Consider the following 23,887-nt stretch of genomic DNA (forward strand, 5'->3'; position numbering starts at 1 on the left):
AACCGTGTTCCATCAGTGCAAAGTATGACCAAACCATTGCCACCACTCCCTCTGCTTTTAACTCTGACATTCAGACACTCTTACAGGATGTCGACTGGTTCAGGTGCATTGCCTGACATTGGAAATAGGGTTTTCTCCTAACCAGAGGCACATCTCTCGCTCTCCGATTCTTTGTTTCTCTTCTCTGTGTCTGTCTCTCGCTCTCCTTCTCACTTGTCAGATTATGGCAAAGGGGCATGAAATAATAATTGTGTATAGCACAGATTTGATCAAAACTCTTCCCACAATGCTGACTGGGAGATAGGGTGAAAACAGGCTTCCAAAGTTTGGACACGCTTGGGGGTTTTAATGTACGGCAGAGTTTTCGGCATATGATATGGAGCTCAAAAACAGCCCGAGGTGACACGGAGTGATCCAACGCTTCATCCCATTATCCCTCGCTCAATGTGTCTGCCAGACAATCCCTGGCGCCCTGCTTAACGTGAATGCCTCACTGCAAGCTTTGGGAGACGAGCGGAGGACTGCCACACTGAAACGATGGTCAAGATGGTGACATTGTCACATCTAATAAGTCAGTCGATGGGATTGTACAAATGACAACAGAGCCAAAACTCATTAGATGAAACTTTCTGAAATGCTTAAAATCAATAGCGTTAGTCTAAGAATGGGATGGGGTGGATTAAACTGTCTCTGCTCTGGACATATTTGGAGATTTTCTCTTCCTTGAAATGAATGGTACAGTTATGTTTGGGTGACTGTGTGTATCATGGATGACTTTGTGCTAAATCCAGTATATGGACTGCAGGTCTATGTTTCTGTGAAATTGCTGAAACGCTGCCCCCGTGTGGTATGGTGTTACAATTCAAAATCATCAGTACTGTAAGACACAAAGTAACAAAAGCTACACAATAAAGCTACATATACATTCAAATGTCTTTAGGTGTTTTAGTTTGATGGATCAACACTTATACTTGCTGTATAAAGCTGGTGTTATGTTCAGTAACCACAATCACCACTATGTATTTGTTGAGACTGTTTTGGTGATTATACAGTGTGTATCATCCGTTTGTTTTACTCTATGTGATTGAATGACATTTTTGTGACTGTGTGGCAGAATGTGTTTGTGCGCATGTGACTGGGTTGAGCCTGAGGCATCTGGTTTGATGACAGTGAATGTGAAGCATCCACTAACATACACTCTGACACACACACAACCTCCGGAAATCACTGCTAAATATAGAAAGAAACACCAGTAAGCCAGGACTTTTACTCACAATATCATTTCATCATTCATCCTGTAAAAAAGTCAAGCTGGTATTCAAACCTTCCTCACTGTACTCATTGTATCGTTCCTTTATTGCCAAGTTAGATAAGGTAAAACCTCTTTATTGATCATTTATGACTGACGGCCATGGAGATGTAATCTTTAGTTTGACAATATCTACCAATCTCTCACTCTCTGTTTTTTATCACTTCATAATATCAGTCTTCTCACTACTAAAGGAAACTTCTTAAAACTGATAGCCCGATAAAAGTTCAAAATCTGATAAAGGAACATTTTTGTGTTTCTATGGAAAAGCCTGGTTGACCTATTTTTGGACATTACTAGCAACATCAGGGCTTGACAAATATTTCTTTCTTACTTGAAGGCACAGTACAGATACGTCATTCATGCTGCCAAAATCAATTTTTTTATATCAGAAACACACATTTATGCGGCTCAAGTCAAAACAAATTATTCGCCACAGACAGTCCATCCCTAATTTTTAAATATGATTCCCCATTACAAACGGATACTTGACCTCGGCCAGACTTTGATGCGATTAGATGAATGTTGACGAACTTGCTATTAAAGTGAAAGTTCACACAAAAACTAATATTTCTTCACCCTCTTGTCGTTGCAAACTTTCTTCAAAATATCATATTTTGTGCTCTGCTGAAGAAAATTACACAGACTTGAAATGACATGAACTATCACTTTAATAAATTCACGATATAAATAGAATCGGGTTTACTTATTTTACATTATTTCTTACTTTTGGTTAAAGTTAGATGTTAAATACCCTGTTAGTTAGACCTGTTATATGCAAAAATAAAAATCTAAACGTTTAATGCTTTGATCAAATTTTTGGTCAATTGAATATTTACTTGACAGGATATTAATTATTTGTATCATTTGTGTCACGCTATTTATTTTCTCCTGGTCCTTATACTGGTAAAAAGTAATCTATTATTTCCCACGATTAAAATACACAACATGACTTCACCTAACATTCATCTTTTTTTTTTTAAATAGCACAAAACCCCACAAGAAAAATCAAGGAGACATATGACATTCACATAAATGTCAGACTTCTGTCTGTTCAAAAGCTTTCACTCATGTCAACCATTGCTACTGACGTCTTTTAACAGGATTCATGAATATGCATTACAATTCTTTCTCTTGTCCACGGTATATACTTGTCTATAGTCTATCCCACTTATGATCTCCAAGTTTCCCGGTGTTTAACATTCCCTTCCTATGTTCAAACCTTTCATCATACTGAATATGAAAATACATTTTCCCTTCACATCAGTGTCCTCAAGCCTTGCACCTTTATACCACATTGGATATCACCATCTCAGAGAAAATACATACATAATGACTCAAACACACATCCACAGGTCAAATCCTTTTAATCCCAATTACAAAAGTGTTGTAAGATTTCACAAAGATTTTCCTTTACATCATATTCTACAAAAACATTTTTGGAAATATAAAAACAAACACGGACCAAAACTGCAAGGGAGACTCTGATGTATTCTTAAATCAGATGTCATCTTAGGGAGATCAGTATTGATGTTAAACGATTCTTGGGTTTGTTTCTGCTCCATCACACAGGGTTGGATTAAACCCTCCCATTCGAAGGGAGTGAAAGTCATGTGAAGTTGGGGGGCAATGACTGGAATGATGGGGATAAAGTTCATTTGTCTCATCACATGGGGTAGTTGAGGACTACGTCCTGTTTGGCCAACTCCAACAACATAGGATCATCGAAGAACTTGCTGATACTGACATCCTCACTTAATCCCTGCAGGGAGAGGAGAGCGAGAGATACGATGATGATGTACAAAGATATTTAAATGAAAGTTGACTATACACTTCAAAACTGCAAACGTGTCTCACCTTGCGCCTGCGGGTTTTGATCATGAACTCTCGGGCTAGATGAGGAGCCGGCTGAGGTTCCAGAGGACGAATCACAATGCTCTTATCCAGAGGATCACCAGGAACAATCTAGAGAGATGGACAGAGACGGTAACATCTCAGGACAGTGCAAAAGCTTTAATACCATGTGACATAAGCATGCACAGAAACAGCAGCAGAAGACTCCCTTGTTTTTAACACTGACTCAATCTTCTGCTACTCAACATCTAACACATCACAACGCATTAACTTGCACAATGGAGCTCAGTCACGCACGCACGCGCACACACACACACACACAGTCAGTTTATATACTTAATATGTCCTGTTTTCTTTTTTCAAACCTTTGTTTCTTTTAAAGTTTTTAACCCCAACCTATCAAGTGATTCCAGACATTCAGACTGTATTGTGTTTATAGGAAACCAAACCCTGTTTGTACAAGCGTGTGAATGTATTTGTACCTGCCAGTGGTGGAACACGCTGAGCGCAAACGCCTGACCCTGTGTGTGTGTGCGAAGATCAGTCTCAAAGCCAAACGAATCAATAGCAGGAATAAAAGCCTTGATGGTGTAGAGCGGCGAGCCTGGGATTGGGGCGTCCTGTGTCACATGACCTCTACAGGGCACAAAGAAAACAGATCAGTCAAAGGCACATATCAAAAAGGAGATTGTCTTTATTAAGATAGCCGCTGACTTTTGCTGCCTTAAGCAACAATCAGATTAATGTGTGTTTGTGTCTAAGTAAACACAGACAAAGAGTCAGCAAATTTCTCATTCTGTGTTTGTGTTGTTACCTCCTGCGTGCCAACACCGTGTACACGGCAGAAACACAGTCAGCGGGGGCCTGAACCTCTACAAAGTAATAGGGCTCCATCAGCCTAGGCGTGGCCTGCAGAAAACATCCAATCGCAAATGAGAAAGGAAAGAGCTAGTAAGAGACCGTTTAGGATAATCGGCTCAATCTATTGAATAGAATTAATGAGTCAAGTAATTGAATGAAACAGACCAATAAGACTAATGGATACAATGATTAGGCAGAAAAGGAAACAGAGGAGGGGAGAGAGAAATAGAGAGAGAGGGGGGGTCGGCTGTATAGATCTGTAGGAAGATAAATTACCATAAGGAAGGCAGAGTAGACGACTCTGCGAGATGTTGGGATCACCTGCCCTCCTCCTCTGTGCAACGGTTCTTGTGCGATCACAGCGTCCAGGATCTTAAACTTTACGTTACGGATCGCTGAAAGGAGTGAAGGGAATGACGACAGATTTTTTAATAGAAAGCAAACTGCGGCGTTGAATGGTGTACACCATGTGAGAGATGTTTACTATTCAAAACAATACGATACAATATAAACATACTCATTAATATTAATGTGGTTAAAAATGCAGAACAGAATGTAGAGATGATCCATTTACATTAGATTAAGTTAGACATTTGAAGGTCACCAAACAGTATAGTTTTACTATCAGATTGTATAATGATTTCTCTTGTTCTCTCAGTGCGTGATAAATCATACAATGTGGAGAATGCTAATGCAGATATAGAGATGTTCTGTAATGACTTACGTTCATCACATAAAGGACCCTCCCGTGTCCCCCACTGGAAACCCTGCACAATGCTGTCCTTCACTGAGCCGAGGAGAGCTTTATCTACCTACAGTCCAATAGAACAAAAATATTTAGTCATGTCTACATTGACAAGCTTTTCTCAGTTTAGTCAGTTGTAGAGGTGACTAGCAAAATCAATGACAAATTCAATCCAATTGGAATCTAAGTGCATTTGACATCATAACACAAAAGATGATATTTTGAAGAACATTGGAAACCTAACACCGGCGGCACCCATTCACTTCTATTGTATGGACATGAAACCAATGCAGGTGAATGGGTGCCAGTTAACAACATTCTTCAAAATATCTTCTTTTCTGTTCTGTGAAAGAAAGAAAGTCATAAAGGTTTGAAAAGATGAGAGGTTGAGTAAATGATGACAGAATTTTCATTCTGGGGTGAACTATCACTGGAGAACTAACAATGGAGGCTTGAACGACGAGTTAGCATGTCAAATTAGCATACGCAGAAACAAAACCTGAAACTGAATTACCTCAGAGGGCAAAGTGTCATCGACTAAGATGTTGGGCCCAGTTGTATCGGGTCCAAAAGCCCAAATGGAACGAGCTGCTAGCAAATCCCAGTCATATTTAGTCTGGAAGAATTCTCCCAACTTTTTTCTACAGACAAACAAGAGTGAGAAAGAGATTGAATTACTTAACAGAGAAAATGGCATGTAAAGCTTATTTGCTAGCCTCAGAACACACACAGCAATAAAAATAAAGCATTGTAATATTCAAATGTTGTTTTGTTTATTGTGTTTAAATAAAGCACTTCAAATACTCCTAAGGGTAATACATAACAATAAAAAAACAGATGCTCTACCTGTTCCACGTGATTTGCACCACCTCGTTCTCAATGTCTTCTGCAAGACCCTTCTCCAGCGGTTCTGCAATCATAGTGATCTTATTCCTGCCGATCACACACAGACACAATTACAGCTCTTTTCAGCCCAACCCACCATCATTTAGACACTGATGGCAACATGCTGTGAAGCTGTCAGGACACACCACTGCAGTTCAGAGATTAAGTTTATTTTTCATACTTTTTATTGGGCGTTTCAGCGAAACACTTCAGGGAGGACGTCTCCACCACAGTCTCACAGAAGGTTACCACAGGATCAGCTACCTATGGAGAAAACCGAATGTTGAGATAATCTATTCAGTGAAAAGAGTAAATACCTGAGAGCAAAAAAGGCACCTTGATGTCAATCTCAGAATACATCTTCCGCAGGTCGTGCATGACACAGTCCAGGTACAGCTCACCTGTGCCAAGAATCACATGTTCTCCTGACTCCTCCACCTAAATTTAGACATAACGAGAAATTACACTTAGATCTGTGGTGATCAAATGGCCACTTACAGTACAAAATGACATATATGATCAAACAGCAACCAGCCGGAGAGAGACTTTTTTTTACTTAAAGTAAAATTTCCATTTAAAAAGTAAAACAAATACATTAATCCAAGAAATAAATCAATTAAATAATAATAAAAAAACACACCTGACACCGGTCACATACATTTCACATAATTCACACCCCGAAAACAATGGTTTACAGCCCATTTGTATATAACCATTTTCATGTCATTGCCCAGTTTATTATAGGTAAACTTTATTTTAGTAAACCCTTTAAAATAGACACAATATAAATTTGACCCAGCACCGTTCAGATTATTTTTCCTTGACAGCCATACAGCCAACTTTGCTTGCCTAAAAAGAAAATTAACTAGCACATGAACTTCCCTCCTACTTCTGCAATACTTTGGTCCATTAATGAAAATAGTTGGCGTAAAAACGTCTCCTAATGTATGACAGCACTCTTCTAATGTGTAAAACAATGGAGAGAGCAAATTTTGACCATTCAATTTATTCAATAGTGAAGAAATTGCCTAAATACATACAAGAAATACGAAAGGCCATGTTCTGTGTTCGATATTCGATCCCTAGTAAGTAAGTAAGGGTGTTACCTTAGTAGTAAGCGAAGGATAACTTTTGTTGACTTTTCTGAGTCCGTCCAACATCTTGGGCAGTTCAGAGGGATTGACCGGCTCCACGGCTATCTTTATCACAGACGCTGTGTTAAACTTCAACGGCCTGAAGATCTGAGCCTGCACACAAACACAATACACGCTTTTCGTTCAAAATCTCAAATTAAAAGTGATTTTTGATTTACCACAGAATAAAGAAAATTCTGTCATCATTTACTCTCTCTTTTCAATTCAAACCCGACTGACTTCCTTCTGCAGAACATCAAATATTTTGAACAATATTGGTAACTGAACAAAGGCGGTACCCATTCACTTCTTTTCTATGGACACAAAACCAAGACAATGGGTACCGCCGATATTCGATTACCAGGATTCTTCAAAATATCTTCTTTGTTGTTCTGCAGGAAGTCATACACGTTTGAAATGACAAGAGGATGAGTAAATAATGAGCTATCCCTTTAATAAATTGGTTTCTCTAGATCTCTCACCTCTTCATTTCCACGGGGCTCGGTGATCGTGGCTGTTTTAACAATAGGTTGGTCACATCCCTCTATCAGCACCCAGTTACCAGCAGGGACCCGGTTCACTTCAATCTGATATCTAGCAACACATTAAACTTAAATGTTTGTCTAAAAACTGAATTCATTTAATGCCAGTTTATTGACCAATCAGAATGATCACCCTGCCGAATGTGATTGTTACCTTGCGACAGAGATCCACAGGCGTCCGACGGTACAAATCTGCGAGTCTTCCTCATCCTCTAGGGTGTAGTTCTCACCCAGCACCTTCACCGGCTGACCAGCCTGCAGGGTTCCGCTCAAGACTCGACCGAACGCATGGAACTGAACACCATCATCCGTGCTGTACATCTTAGTGGTGTGACACATCAGTGGCCCCTAACCGAGAAAACATTTTCATTCATTTGAATTTACTGGAAAACATAGCAGATTCAAATGTATTTGTATAAAAAGTGTGAGATGAAGTAACTTACATCAGGGTCACATTCAGTCATTGTCTCTGCGAGGTCCGAGTCCAGACCACCAGTGTAGGAATGCTCGATCTTAGCTTTGGCGCCCCCTTCAGGAGACGGTATGTGTTGCACACACATATCCACAAAGCCTGTTGATTAAGCACATTCACATTGTACATTATAAAATGTTTAAACAAAAACGCGATCCAACAGTAAGCATTTATAATTAAAATATTGACATTTAGTATAACTTTTAGGTATAATGCAACTATAAACACCAACCGGTAAACTCTCCAAAGAATCGGTTACAGACGAGACGCAGCAGGGGTTTGATGTTGAGCTTTAACTCCTCTTTGGTCAGATGAATGCCGAGCTCATCTAAGACACGTGGCAAAGATGTATCACAATCTCCAACCACCTAAAGATACACATTGAGAGAGTTTTAACTATCTATACATGTGCCACTGCCCGATTTGAAATTGTGAGGGATGGTCACCTGTGAAAGAATCTTGTACAGAGGCTCCAACACAAACTCCACAAAGCTGCGCTGAGAATTACTGTTGGGGGCTTTCTTTGTGAATTTCCTCCTGATGGACACAAAACCATTTACATTAGAAGAGCTCCATGAACAAAACATGCAAGTCACTTTATAAACAAGACAAATAGTCTCTAAGACTCACGTTTTGGGGTTGAAGTAAATGTCTCCCCACAGTCTCTTAGAAAACTCTGTGTAGATAATATCACCTGCAAATAAGAAAGAGAAAACAAGCCTTTCAGACAACAGTTCTGAGAATATTTGTGAATTATGTGTGCGTGTATGTGCGTCTCACCATAAGTGTCGGCATAGATTTTAGCAAAGGAGCCAAGAGTGAAGCAGATGCTGTACTGTGAAGAGGCGAAACACACGTTCCCCAGTAAAGGAGAAACAACAAGCGATTCATCTGTGGAGTACGTGCTGCCAGATGATAAACACACAGACATACACATCAGTCTTTGGAAGCTTAAAAGGAAACTCAATCAGGTCTAAGATGTCATTTTCCACGAGTACCTTAGCAATCCATTGACCTCATCAACAATGTGGCGCAGTTTGTAGTAGGCATCAGTGGGTGGCAGCTTTAGCTCGACGATGAGACGATCCACTTTATTAATACAGATAGTGACGGCCAATTTCTCCTGTACTGCATGTTTGATCAGTCGCTCTGTGTTCAGCATCACCTACACAAAGCATGACATTGTATTAATGGGACAGTACACAAAAAAAACAGTTCTTTGCAAAATAGTAGGAAAAATTACAATGGTTTTCAAAAGTGCCCCATAACTGTTTGGTTTCCTTCCAACATTCTTCAAAATATTTTTTTGTGATCAACAGAACAAAGAAATGTATAAAGCAATTTTTCTTTCTGTGGTAGTCAATGGTGGCCAATAACTGTTTGGTTACAAACTTTTTTCCAAATATCTTTCTTTGTGTTCATCAGAACAAAGTAATTTATACATATTTGGAACAACTTGAGGTTGAGTAAATAAAGACAGATTTTTTAAGTTAGCTGCTCCTTTAAGTAAAAGGAAGATGTGCATTTTAGCAACAAATGAATGAAACCAGTGCATTTGATATCAGCAGTATGTGTGTGCTCACCCCTTCAGCTGCATCGATAAAGAGCACAATGCCATCAGAGAGTCGGACCGCCGATGTCACTTCATCAGAGAAATTGACATGTCCTGAAACAAGCATCCATGAAATAGGAAATTCACATCAGCAAATTGCACTGGGTCTTGGTATTTCTTGACTTTTATACATTCTTCTGTCAAACAAATATGTTTTCATTATTCTATTCGTTTTTAGGACATTTTATATCCACCGTGTCATAGATTCAGGGCATGTGCATAAAAAAGAGATAGGCACCTGGTGTGTCCATGATGTTGAAAAGGTAGGATTTTCCCCTCGAGTCAGGCAGCACCATCGTAACAGGAGCACTCTTGATGCCAACTCCCCTCTGTCAAAGAAACACATACAGTACATTAACATGTTTGGAACCAACACTGAACCTGTGTGTGATCTTAACAGCGGTCACTTCTTACCTCTTGCTCTGTGAAAAGGATATCTGTGTAGCGTAACTGCAAAAAGAGAAAAGGACCAACAGTTTAGCATACACTGTATATAAAACATTTGTGTGGCTTTAAGGCAGATTTACAGTATATCCGACCAATAAGATATATACGCAAAATCTAGTATATACTTACATCAGCGTCGTCTCTCTTGCGGATTTCAGGATGAGTCTGTTCAATAAGGCAGTCCACAAAGCATGTCTGGTGGGGGGGGACACAAAGACATCAGCATTATGTCCTTTAACAAACTTAAATAGGGCTGGGCAAACAATTTAAAATCAATTTATTGTTCTTTTTAAAATGCGGTATCGATATCGATTCTCAAAAGCAGTTCTGTTTCAATGTACCCAACTGTGTTTAAAGTTTAATTTACAGGTTTGTTATAGAAATATCTATAGGATTTGTATTGAATCCGTAATCATTGACTTAAATCGAAGAGAGCTTGTGAATCGGAATGGAACATCAGAATTGATACCCAGCCCTTTTGTTAAACCAATTATTTTTATGTAAAACATTATTGACTGCATATGACAAATATACTTTCATTTAATAGACATAATTGAAAAACAGTGTGATGTCTGTCTTTCACACCTTGCCATGATGTAAGTGTCCACATAAAGTGACATTTCTGATCAGCTCTGGACTGTCCATCAAATCAGCAAGAAACCTGCATTTAAACATAGCATAATAAGAGTACAGTCTAAATAAACAAACATACAAAAAGAGACAGGAAAGACGTACTCGGGAATACAGAAACTAATGGAATGCATCGCTTGGTTTCTGATACACTTGTCTGACAAATGCCAAAATAGGAGAATATTACTCACTCCATTTCATAGACTGTAACTGGAAGCTCCTGCTCCATTAGTGTGAAGCGCTTTGATTTCACAGGTTTGATGATGGGCTCTGAAAGTGGAAAGTGAAAAAACATTTGACACTGCACTACATTTTCTTATGCTGCATAGCCGTGTACTCCAACATCGTGTAGAGGTTGTTTTACCTGTAAGTGGTTGAGTGTCTTCCTCTTGGACAATGGTCTCCACCTCTGGACCATAAACCTCCTCGGCCGTCGGATAGTACTTTTTATCCTCATGAAGAACCACTTCCATACCACCACCCCCACCACCACCTTCCTCATCACCTTCAGCCTGGTCTTCATCATCATCATCCTCATCAGCCTACAGAAAAAAGACACCACGTTAAAAGGCTTCAACACTTTCAATTCACACCATATACAGTAACACAAGCCATCAGTTGCACATAAAACGTTCATTCTGTAGGGCTGGAGGGGCTCTCACACTGACCTCTTCAGCATCCCGGTCCTCTGCTTCCATTTCATCATCTTCATCAGAGTCCAGCTCCGGTCCAATGTAGTTACCAAACTCATCATAAAGCTCTGTCTCCATGCTGGCGACTTCTGATGAGATAAAACAAAAATGTAAGCTTTTTCGTATGCCTATCTCAGTTGGTATTATGTACCAACACAAACATCATGCAAACGGAGTGTATTAATTATACGTATTAGAATCATGCACGTATTAGCATCTTGAATGGCATTGGAAAACAATATTTAAAGCAAAGAACCATATAATGTTCATACGTATCAGCAAATCAAGCTGATAGTAAGTTAGTCTAAATATAGACCAGTAGCTTAAATGTTCATATGGATCAAACGCGTCTATCATGCCTAAATTGTTGTCTATGCAGGCAGTTTCCAAAGTTTAGAAACACAGTAGGAGACAAATAAACAAATTTGATTTGACATATGCACAACACGTCTATGTAAATTACGCTATTAAAATAACTTACAATTTCCAACCCGAAAAGGTCATATAGTTTAAGCGGTGCCGCTTCCGAACGTGCAATGTACGTACAACACTGTGTATGAATGAACGGCTCCGTTAAATTCCGCTTTCGTTTCTACTTTACCTAACGCTTATACATGCATTGTGTATTACAATGTTATACCTGTATGCTTATAGCAAACTTGTTTTGCTTTCTTCTGCCCGGGACCCCGACTTCAATGTTTTAATACAAAGGTATTTTTCTTCCTCCTGTTTTCAAACCATGCACCGCGAGGTCTTCACGCAGCTCAACGTATGTCGCAGATTGTTGACGTCATTGTTTGTGGACTTGCGTATTTGCCTGTTCAAAATCAAATACATCTCTATCTAAAGGAGATTAACATTTGTAGATATACAGAAGATGGCGCTATCGCAGTTGTGAGGATTTATGAACCTAAAGTCGTTTTGGGTTCATCGTTCAATCATTGTTAAAGTTTACAACGTCAAAATGTCTTTAAACATCGGCTAATGTCCAAATAAATACAACTTTTAATGGTTACAGTGTTTTGCGTTTAGTGTTTATTAATATAGGACAAGTGAGGACATCCTAGATGGTAGAAGGATAGTTAGAATTAGCAACATGTAGTTTAACAGAACTACAGACATTTCATTTTCCCTGAACCCATAAGAAAATATGTTGGCATTTTACTATTCATTTGGCCTACATGGAAAAACATAAACATAGCCATACATGTGCATATTCAACTAAAGCTTGCATAACACTAAATGCATGATATCAACCAAATTGGTTAATATGAATTAGGAAAAGGAAAACAAAAAAACTGTTATTCTTTTTCTTTCACCTGTGTTTCTTTAACTGTCAGAATATAAAATGCCACTCTAAAGTCTAATGTGTTAGGCTAATTTGATTGACGTTAAACTAGGTTTATGGGGTATATTAGATTAATTCTGTGGAGTTAACACATAAAATGGAAAATACAACTTTCATTTTAAAAGACGATAAATGTTATTTACTGTAAAACATTAAATAATGTTTTTGTACAGTAAATAAAAATATATTACAATAAAAATCTAAACATAAAATATTCCAATACTTTATACTGACAAATATTTCAACTAGCTACAAAAGAAAGTAAACGCTATGTGATGGCATCTCTATAGCGTAAATGGCATAGTCGAAATGCATTAAAAACGATTTAATAATGAACATTTCACGCAATATCAACACAAATAATTGACAGTTATTGTTACGTAATGGCAAAGTCCATGTAATGTAATATTGTGCGAGTATGTTTGCATGTGAACTTTCATATCTAGAGCCCTGAATAAAGCAAATCATTCTAAGCATCATCGTGGATGGAATAACAGATGCCGTTGTCCACCATCCTGTTTGTTTACCCAAATGTTTTGTAACGAGAGAGAGTTAGAATGTGAGCCCCACTGTTTATTTGCTACAGGGCTTATGTGTACCTATAAAATTCACGTGTATGTACTGTACCAGAAGAAGTCTGAGAGGATCTCAAGACCTCTTGGTGCGAAGGATCCATTTTCCAAGGGCCCAGTGCCAAATATCACAAATGCAAACAAGACGGTGGCAAATGCACAAAGCGGTAATGTATCAGGTGCTTAAATCCGAAACATTATCTAACATAAAATTAACCTAGCAAGAAATCCAGAATGGTGATTCTGGCCTTTCCCACACGGTTGTGGCTTTCTGTTGTTAATCAATTGACTTGATCAAACTTGATGTTTTTATTATCATATCCAACTGAGCAATTTGCATTATTGACAGACTCCCCCACAGAAAATAAAACACTGTATACTAGTGTTGAAAGGTAAAGAAAAACATGTCACTTTTTCCACAAACAATTTAATGGTTCTCTTTTTTGTGTTCTGTGTTTGCATGTAAGCATGACGTGTACTGTATGTGTATAAATAAGCACGTGTTTGCAGTCTCTGAGGTGCTGCTCTAATAACTCTCTCATTACTCATTTTGATCAGCACACCTGTGCAGAGGCGAAAATAAACGACACACTTTTCCCTTGTGTGCATCCCGCTCTTCAGTTTTTGGTCCATTACTAATGTCTTTTCCATTACAGCTGCATGTCCGGTATCTGTTACTTCTGTCTGTACCATTTGCCAAAACCTGTGTGATCAGTAAATATTTCTGTTTCTATATGTCTATCATTGCTGTCTGTCATCTGTGATCCATATGTACTCTCTAACATACTCAAACACACCCATTGTGTCTTCATGGATTATGGGGATTTAATAACATTGATACTGTATGAACTCAATATTTTATCACCTTAACCTAACCTATAACACACAAACACATACTGTTTTTATGTTTGATATATTTCTATATGGTGCATAAAAACGCGTGTTACTAAGGGCACACACACCTGTTAATCAGCAGTTGGTCCCTGTGCTGTAGTTGATGAGACTCTTGATTGTTGGTTGCAGCCAGGGGAGGAAAAAATAGCAGAAGAGCTCCTCAATTTCATTTACATAATGAAAACATAACAAGAGGCTTAATTAATGCTTGTTATTTAATTATTTTGTGAAACCAATGCGTTTCTTAAATGAGTCATCCAAAGAGGATTATCTATTTATTATAATGATTTTATGAGTATCCCCATGACTTCTAATTGGAAGTATATAGTGTAATAAGTTTCAGCAATCGAAATATAATTTGTGATGAAAAAGCAGTTATTTATACGCTATATACGCAATTGCATTTGCTATTCCATTTGGTGCTAGTACGGTGTTTATGTTTTTGTTACTCCGCTGAAGCTCGCAGGTCTATTAGACCTACATAAAAATGTATCTAAAATGCCATACAACTTTATATAAACATACATTCCCAATAACAAGCAACATCTACATTGTAGATGATTATTCATTTCTGTAATTCACCTATGTAAAATTTATGAAAAATTTGATATTTTAGCAATATATAGAAAAAATGTGAAAAAGTTTAGTTTGAATTAACATAAATGTTGAAAAAAACATGGTTCGCATCTTTTTTTAGTAAACAGACCCAAACACCACACAAGGGTTAGGTTATAAAAATCTAAAAGGTTCAGCCGACATGCCCCCAATATCAGAGACAGCGAAACAAGACGGCTTTGAAAGAATGACCTTTGCTCGAGACACAAAGAAACAAATATGAAGCCAACTATGTTATCTTCAGTGTTTTATGTGTATGTTGCAGGTTTGTCGTTGGTATTTCTGCACGTGTAATAACTTATTTTTGATTAAGCAGGATGAATGAGATGGAGGGAAAGATGAATGGCAAACGTGGTGAGAAACTAGTTTACAGGAAGGTGCAGAAACAGCACAACAGATTGAGGTCACATACTTTTCTGCTCTAACTAGATCGCACTCACTGAACGCATGCGTGTGTGTATGTAATATTGATCAAATTCGCAATGTATAAATGAATCTGTACTTTTTTAAATTGGTATCATTCCTTGTGCGACACTACACACTGAAACACACTGGGTTTGTGTAAGTGTGGAGAAATGCTGGTGAGACTGTGGCCTAAATTCCAACCATGACAAATATTGTGCTCTTATGTTATGTTGTGCCTGTGTAGAACCTGCAGGATCACATAAATAAAGTTTTAGAAACACACAGTGAATCATTTACGCTGTTGTTTGGTTACCAAATTTCTTCTTCTTTTGTGTTCTGCATAAGAAAGTCAAACAAGTTTGAAATGAAAAGAGGATGAGTAATGACGGTACAAATGTCATACAGTTATAAACAAAACGACTTACAAATGAGGAACATCACCAACAACCTTTCACAGTACTGAGTATCATATAAGATCATATAAGAGCAGAAGAAAAAAAAAAGAAGAATTGTTTTTAAAAATTGTTGACGCCTGTTAATATTCCAACATTCTCCAGATTTAATTTTGGATAGTTTTTGTAAAATGCAGTAACTTCCATATAGGCTTACATTACACCAAACGTGTTTAGCACATGGCAACAGTTGATTTGATTGGTCAGTATATTTATGAGGAGGGGCTTAGAGATAGGTCACTTATTGAATTTCATTGAACTCACAGCTATGTGACAGTCATCTTGTTTTCATGCTCCATGTGTCATAAAGTTGGAAAAAGACACACACACACACTTCATAATGAATACACAGTTTGTTTAGTTTGACAGTTAAAAGAGGGTAAAATATGTGAACTCAAACGTCCTCTATATCTGCGCAAAGCCAAGATAAGGCTTTATTTACCATCACTTCATTGATAAAGGAGGACACATTGACATAATCAAGTCTCTACAGTAATAATTAAACTCGAGTCCATATGGACCCCTGAATTTCCACAACAGACATCTGTTCCTCTGCCTCGAGGCCAACACACAGACATATTTCCTCATTAATATTAAAACAAAATCCCAAACACTTTTTCAAAATTACAAAAAATGTCTTCTTAACTTTCTTTAGAATGAAATAGTTTAATTAGGTATTCAGCAATCTCCATGTACATTCACTATTTGCCTTTTTACGGGTCCCTTTCTGTCTGAATGTGACTGAAGATGAACAGGTGTTTTCACTCTTTATACAGGAATGATAATACCCGGAGAAAGCCATTTATTTGTCCATTCCCAAAGCTTTTGATTGGTGGCAGTGTAAACAGGTTTATAATTGCGTTGACTAGCACACTTGAAAAAAAAGTTGGTATTTAAATTAATTTAACTGTATATTTCACTCGATCAATTGTTTTCAAACAGGTCTTTGTAGTTAAACATGACTTGCAGTTAAAATCAAATACGTGCATGTTGTCGATGGGTCTTGCCATCTCTTTACATGCCATGTTAAGGGTTCTCAGGGTTCACATAGACTTTGGCTGTTGTTTACTGTAAACTTTTCAGACTTTCCTTCAATAACAGAACAGTTCCAAACATAGCAAGCAACACACTACGTGAAACAGTATCAGGACATGCCACTGCTGCAACCTAAGCTGACATCACAGTAAATGTGCGTTAGACTGAATGCGGCAATGTGGCATGTTAACCTCAAGAGCTTCTTTAGATCACAAACAACACGAAAAGTTTATTCTCTTTCTTTCTTACTATCTACCTGCAACAAACAGAAGGAGCAAATACACACACAACCACAGTCGTCTGATTGATTTGGTAGTGTGACCAAGCATGACCGATGAGACTATACATGTGTTTGTGTGTGTATTTGTGGAGCCAAATGTCCCCGTTCTGTCACCATCTTTACCATGTGTGCAACCCAACCCAAAGAGCAAGCCTCTTCAAAATTTTTCATCTGAGAACATGTTCTTGCATGCACACACCATGCAAACTCCACTATCCAACTGTAAACATGATTTTAACAGACTGCATATTAGTCCATTTGTTATGTATTCAGCCAATCTAGAGGGCAGTAAAAATTATGTATTTATTTTGGTTTTAAGCATGCACACGAGGCAGCTTTCGAGAGCTCCGCGATCGAGGTAGCATCGGTAACCGTCTAGTCCTCAGAAATGGCAACTTCACAGACAGAGAGAGCAACCGAGGGAGAGAGAGAGTGAAAAATTGCAGCAAAGATCAGATAGCAGACAAGGGTAAGAGAGAGAGAGAGAGAGAGAGCCGTGTTTAAACGCTCAAAGAGAGTCATCGGTGAGGTGCTGGTGAGAGATTAGTGAACATCTGAAACCCAGAGGGATGACCACAGCCTCTCTAAAGATTACTGGAACATCACTGGATCAACACTAGGGACCATTAATGAAACATTTTGATGTTGCTAGCAAAGGAATCTAATCTGCAGCCTGTAGATAGCAAGCCACATTCTAATATATGCATACGGTACACGTGTGACGTTAAAGATGAAGACCTCGCTGGACAGTCAGGATGCTTTTTGTTTTCTTGGAAGGGAACGCTCTCCTTCAGAGGAACCTTAAAGAAACTCAGCGGAATCATGCTTTAGTTCAACTTGAGATCTAGCGAGAGAACCCAGTTTGCTTTCTCACGTTTGTAATTACATGCACACGTCAACGCAGGGGAGAGTAAAGGTAAGAACAATTTGTATGCTGTTGACACCTAAAGTGCCTGTTGACATAGCAAACTTTAAATAGTAAAGAATCTCTGTCTCCTCATAAGTATACAAGGATTTTCTGCAACCTGTAGGTGTTTTTGAAATCTGCGTTTCTGTTGCTACCTTTCTTGTGCCGCATATCAGTTGCATAAGGCAGGTGGGGCACAGCCACATTGCTTGTTCTGTACTTTACACCATGTGCGTCCTCGAATCAACAAGGGGGCTGTCAAAATGCATAAAGTATTCCCACGGTGACGGATGTCACTGGAATGCTAGAATGTCTGCACATGTTGTGCTCTGTGCCATTGCTTTAAAACTGCTCTTGACTTTCAAAAAAATGACTTTCACCAAACAATTATAAAATAATTTTCAAAATTTTCTAGTCTTCTTCTGGCCGAAAAGTCACTAGGTGCAACTCTACGGATCCATTTCCGCACTGAACATATGGTGAGGTTGATACGAGTCTACATTCATAAAGTTTATTAGGAGACACCGATGCCTCTCTGTGGGGGCAGTGGAAATGCTTGGAGGGAGGAGTCATGTCAATTCATTCCTGATGTCTGTCAATTAGCTGTCAAGAAACAGGTCCTCACTTTGAATTACTCATCATGTTTTCCATTTTACACCTGGAAGAACTGTTAGAATGTTTGTCATGTTAAAGAATTAAAATGACAGCTGACAGCTTTGATTTGGCTTCTTTAAGATAACGAACGTAATAAAATGAAACCGAACGTTCTGTTCAGCTAAAAGATGCTTAGATCACCACGAACGAAGGTGTTCTTATTTACATTACACCACATCAAAAACGGAGATTATCTCTGGAACGCTTCTAGATATCAGAACACCTGTTCCACCATTTTACCTCTTACAGCAAGATTTCTGTTTCCGAATTTCACTAGTCTTAAAAACGCACATCCTCACATGTATTTATAGTTCTTATATGACATATAGGTAAAGATCTGTTTTTAATTGATTTAGACCACAGGAAAGAGATCATTTAAAGTTCAAATATGATTTCAATGTGTATATATAGTTTTATTGTGATTCACATAATCCTATTCTGTGACAACTTGTTTACCCTTTGAGATATGCTTTCTTTACGTTGTGTGATATTTGGGACTTTTAGATAATGTTTCTATAAATGGAATGCAAAACCTTTAAACTTAATAAGCTTTAAAGCTTAGTAAACCCAAAACTGCTCTGAATGTTGAACATACTAATTCCAAAATGGCTGTACAGTATGTGCGTATTATAAAACAAATACAGTGTACAATATATATATATATATATATATATATATATATAGTGCCTCTCAAAAAACTGCTTTATATAAAATAAGCAAATACAGTAAATCAAAAGAGAAAACTATTGTGGATGAAAATTGTCAAGTTAAAATTTCTTTTAGTTTTCACAGATTCACAGAGTAGTTCATACAAATTCATCATAAGAACAGTATCACACCACTTAGACATGAGCTGACATTTAGAATGGAATTAGCTGGCATCACACCAGGAAGTAGTGAGATGGCAAACTCTTTCCCTACAACTGGAAATCTATTTTCTCTTCGGCTATTAAGAAAGTTACAAGCCCTCATTTCTCTCCTCTCAGTTTTTTCGTTGAGTGACTGGCCACCTGGATGATGACTAAAATACCACCACACAAAGCCAACAGTCACCCCTCAAACAAACACACACACCTACACATACACACACCATTTCTACCAGACAGGTTTCCATGGAAACCTCTATATCCCTCTAGTTTTTCATGTGATCCTTTTATTTTGTAGGAGCGACACAGCATTTGTGCGTGTGCGTGTTTGTGGATGCGCCTAAAGTAAATTATGTTTTTCTCATTATCACTCTGATCGAATCTGAGGCTTAGTTATTCACACTTACCAGAATAGCAGTACCTGACACTACCCAGCCCCAGTGTGTGTGTTTTGATGGTTCTCTGTCAGTACAGTATGTCTTGGAGCGCAGATTCTTGCGTGTGCGTGTGCGTGTGCAGTAGTTTCACTGAGACAAGCATCTATTATTAGAAAGACAGATCACTTGACTCAGGCAGTGGCTAGACGCCTAAATCCGGACCCCACCAGCAGCTTCTGGCTCAGAGCTCTCAGTCAAAAAAAACTGCAGTGAGAAAAAAATCTGAATAATGACGATGACGATAACAATAATGACTGCAACTCGGTTTCTCTCAGGCTATAGGTGCTCACACCTCGGCACTTCACTGGGAAGGAAAGGTGCAGAGATTCGCAGTAAAAGTGTGAAATTACTTTAATTAGCTACATCTGCTGTGAAACACAGTCTAGTGACAGATGTGCGCAGATACACGTTCTCTCACAGAGTAGCACTGTTGCACGCACTCCGGGATTGGAGTAACACACTTGCTAGCTGCATTTAGATGGCATAAGACTTCATTTATGGAATATATTTTGGGACTAAAGTTTATTTTGGGAATGCAGTTTTATCCTACTCATTTAGGTTTTCACCTCACCATTCTGAACTCCTACAAATATCTACATCAGTTTTTCCTCTTTAATACTATTAACTTATCAAGAACAATAAGGTCCCCAGAGGTTTCCAACCAATGGTCTGGAAGATCCTGCAATGTTCTTTGGAGGAATACACATACCGTTATTATACAATTGTATGACATTTCTATCTTTTTTAAATTGAAATTATATAGACCACTTTGGAAGACATAAACAACATTGGTCCAGACGAACTTCATGTTTCAGTTTTTTTACACTGCACAAACAATTAAACAGAATACAATCAAAAGCACATTTATAACCGAATCAGGATTTAAAGATATGAAAGTTCTGCTAGACCAGTGTTTTCATTTAACAAAAGAGGTATATAGTGCTTATCAGAGGAATAGTTCCTGTTATATGAAAATCTCATCTTAGATTTGTAATGTAATTGAACGTGCGCCACGATTTTAAAACTCCAAAAAGCACATCTATTATTCATTATCCAACATCATTCCAATAAGTGAATAAATTCCAAAGCGAAACAATATTAATATTTCAACATTTTAAGCTACGAACCTCTGACCTCACACATGACATAACTGTTTTGCATTTAATTCCTTTATTGCACCTGTTTTTAATAAGTCTTTATACAGTATTACTAAGAAGCTAATTTAATATCATGATTTACAGTCTCAACTGAAAGTGTGTTTGTATTTACCTTTGTAAAGGTTGAAAACCCCTGCGTAAGACTACAGGTCTTATCTGACCTTTTGCTTTCTCTTTAGGCACCCTGAACAGCAATTGATCCACTGCTACCTTGGTCCTCTCTCCCACTTACTGATTCTGGCGGGGCAGAGTGGCATGAGCGTGGGCCGGCCCCACCGTTACAACACTGTTTCATCGTCCGAGGAGGACGTGTATCGCCACGGCAACATGCCCGCCCTTGGCAATGGCTTTGGCAACGGCAAGATTCAGACGCGGCGGAAGGCGCGATGCCGCTTTGTCAACAAGACAGGCCAGTGCAATATCAGTTTTGTGCATATGGACGAGCAATCCCAGCGTTACCTCGCTGACATTTTTACCACATTTGTGGACAGTCGCTGGCGCTGGATGTTTCTCCTTTTCTCCCTTGCATTCGTACTGTCTTGGCTCGCGTTTGGTTTCGCCTTCTGGGTCATTGCTCTTGTCCACGGTGACCTAGACCGACCCTCTGAAGAAGATTTCACACCGTGCGTCATGCAGGTCAACAGCTTTGTGGCAGCATTCCTGTTCTCGGTTGAGACTCAGACCACGATCGGCTACGGATTTCGCTGTGTGACCGAAGAGTGTCCGCTAGCCGTGTTCATGCTCGTCTTTCAGTCTATCGTTGGCTGCATAATTGACGCTTTTATGATCGGCGCCATCATGGCCAAAATGGCACGGCCTAAGAAACGCGCAGAGACGATACTGTTCTCACACAATGCCGTCATTTCTATGCGTGATGGGAAGCTGTGCCTAATGTGGCGGGTTGGGAACTTGAGGAAAAGTCACATTGTGGAGGCCCACGTGCGGGCGCAACTCATCAAGCCCCGAATTACAGAGGAGGGCGAGTACATCCCCTTTGATCAGATCGATATAAATGTGGGATATGACCTGGGTTTTGACCGCATATTCCTAGTTGCTCCCCTAACTATCATCCATGAAATAAATGAGGACAGCCCGCTGTTTGGAATCAGCAAGCAGGACCTGGAAACATCCGATTTCGAGATTGTAGTGATACTAGAGGGGATGGTTGAAGCGACTGCGATGACGGCTCAGGTACGCAGCTCCTACCTGGCCAGCGAGATCTTATGGGGCCATCGCTTTGAGCCGGTGGTGTTTGAGGAACGGAACCAATATAAAGTAGACTACTCACACTTTCATAAGACCTACGAGGTGCCCTCAACGCCAGGCTGCAGTGCCAAAGACACGGATGAAAACAAATCCCTGGAGTCTGGTGGCAACTTTTGTTACGAGAACGAGCTGGCCTTCATCAGCAGGGATGAAGAGGAGCAGGAATTGGAGGAGAGTGGTGAGAGGGGGACTGAGCTAGAGACCCTGTCTGCCAATCTGAACTCTGATCAAAGGTCATACCACAAAGAATCTGAAATATGACCTTTCGTATCTGTGACCCCTTACATGACTTTGCTTTACTGTAAAACTCCTACTCTTTTAGTGTCGGTTGTCATGGGTAGATACAGAGAAATGCAAGTGCCATATTAAAAACCTTGACCCACTGTCCTAGAGCCATGCTGTAGTAAAGGGCAGGTCAGGAAAAGAAAGTGCTTTTGGTTGTTGTTGGAAATGCGAGGCCTTCCTGTAGGAAAACTTGAAATTTAGACTATATGTTTAATAATGTAGTTTCAAGTGATAGCTTTAAGTAGTATTATTATGCAATACAAAGCTAGCCTGGGTGCCATATTGACTAAATCAACATTTTCACAAACTAGACCTCTAGATGTTTGCTTGTATGTTAAGTAGAACATGATATACAATGTTTTGTGTGACTTGAAGCAATAAAATGACTAACATTCATTCATTCATTCAATCATTCATCCATGTTCTATCTATTCACCGTCTGGCTAAAATTGATTCCTATTACACCAGGGTAAAGACAAGTGATATTTCTTTTGATCACGGACTGCTGTGTGCAACTAATGCCAAAACAAATGCTGATTTACTGCTAAAGGACGACGAGCAAGATGGCTCCCAGGCTAGAAACTAGCAAAGAAACAAAGTTTATATATATATATATGGAGTTATAGAGTACAAGAGAAAGAAATACATGTGTGTACACAACATACTACCATTCACGTTCATACTCAGGACAAACCGCACAATATATGTGTAAGAGGGCATAAACAAACAGCAGCACAAAAAAGTTTCATGTAGCTTTAAAGACATTAAACTCAAGAGTGCTCATCTTTTAAGTGTTTTTAAGCTGATTTTCACAAATGCCAAAGCTCTGATGGCATTATAGTAGTGGTTTTGTGTTTTGACACTAGAAGCTACATATGTGGTAGATGCCAAATATATGAGCAATTAGGTAATGCTGTACCATTGCTTTTTGTTTAAATCACAACCTTGAATGTGATTCGTTAATCAGAAGTAGGTGGCATTTGATTGGACAAAATGAGAGTGAGGGCAAGATGAGTCATCAATAGCTTTGGTCTATTTTCAAGTTACATTAATGCTTACAGACATGTACTATGAAAGTTTTCATTTTTTGACCTTTGGTAATACAACAAGTCTGCTTAATTGTAGATTTCCATTCACAAGCTAAACACAATTCAACAAGAAACCAACAAAAGCCGAATCCTAACCGCCCACCTCAGATATCTTGCATGGTAATTAGTGACTGTGGCTCTCCTCTGGATGTCTCCCTCCTTTAAAATCAGAGCAAAGAGAAAAAGAGAGATGAGAAATAGAGCCAGAGGAGGAACAAAAGGGAGAGTGTTCACCCACTCACCTCATCCATCACTTTGCTCTGTGGGAGAACATAAGTGTGCCTGATTAAATAAAGAAGACATTATATAATTTAAATAAATTAAATGTTTCATCGAGGTAAATTATAGCCAAAGTCATCCTCTTATAGATAAGAGAGAAAAGTAAGGCAATCCAGTTGCCCAAAATAATTCGATCAATATACGCCATCATGCTACTTTTCACAG

At 38.8% G+C, this 23,887-nt stretch overlaps 2 protein-coding genes across 2 annotated transcripts; one reads left to right on the forward strand and one right to left on the reverse strand.

Moving 5' to 3' along the window:
* Positions 1-2,659: 2,659 nt before the first annotated feature.
* eftud2 (elongation factor Tu GTP binding domain containing 2) lies at positions 2,660-12,022 on the reverse strand. Its single transcript, XM_079457336.1, has 28 exons — positions 11,823-12,022; positions 11,159-11,271; positions 10,855-11,032; positions 10,682-10,760; positions 10,446-10,521; positions 9,990-10,055; positions 9,828-9,863; positions 9,652-9,742; positions 9,385-9,467; positions 8,800-8,966; positions 8,582-8,706; positions 8,432-8,495; positions 8,248-8,338; positions 8,034-8,169; positions 7,773-7,900; positions 7,484-7,677; positions 7,270-7,381; positions 6,761-6,901; positions 5,991-6,092; positions 5,836-5,918; positions 5,616-5,702; positions 5,284-5,410; positions 4,749-4,836; positions 4,301-4,419; positions 3,978-4,072; positions 3,646-3,799; positions 3,167-3,274; positions 2,660-3,071 (listed from the first exon to the last, which is right to left on the reverse strand). The coding sequence occupies exons 2-28, from the start codon at positions 11,258-11,260 to the stop codon at positions 2,976-2,978; spliced, it is 2,928 nt and encodes a 975-aa protein (XP_079313462.1). The 5' UTR covers positions 11,261-11,271; positions 11,823-12,022; the 3' UTR covers positions 2,660-2,975.
* Positions 12,023-17,245: 5,223 nt separating this feature from the next.
* On the forward strand, positions 17,246-23,471 carry kcnj12b (potassium inwardly rectifying channel subfamily J member 12b). Its single transcript, XM_079457337.1, has 2 exons — positions 17,246-17,699; positions 20,984-23,471. The coding sequence occupies exon 2, from the start codon at positions 21,060-21,062 to the stop codon at positions 22,329-22,331; it is 1,272 nt and encodes a 423-aa protein (XP_079313463.1). The 5' UTR covers positions 17,246-17,699; positions 20,984-21,059; the 3' UTR covers positions 22,332-23,471.
* Positions 23,472-23,887: the final 416 nt, after the last annotated feature.

Source organism: Barbatula barbatula (assembly GCF_947034865.1).
Source record: "Barbatula barbatula genome assembly, chromosome: 5".
Lineage (NCBI taxonomy): Eukaryota > Metazoa > Chordata > Actinopteri > Cypriniformes > Nemacheilidae > Barbatula > Barbatula barbatula.

Coding starts and splice junctions, on each gene's coding strand:
- eftud2 (XM_079457336.1), bottom strand. CDS start 11,260: ATGGAGACAGAGCTTTATGATGAGTTTGGTAACTACATTGGACCGGAG. Junction 7,901..8,033: donor ATTCTTTGGAGAGTTTACCG/GTTGGTGTTTAT, acceptor CTTAATCAACAG/GCTTTGTGGATATGTGTGTG. Junction 5,919..5,990: donor ATTCTGAGATTGACATCAAG/GTGCCTTTTTTG, acceptor TTTTCTCCATAG/GTAGCTGATCCTGTGGTAAC.
- kcnj12b (XM_079457337.1), top strand. CDS start 21,060: ATGAGCGTGGGCCGGCCCCACCGTTACAACACTGTTTCATCGTCCGAG.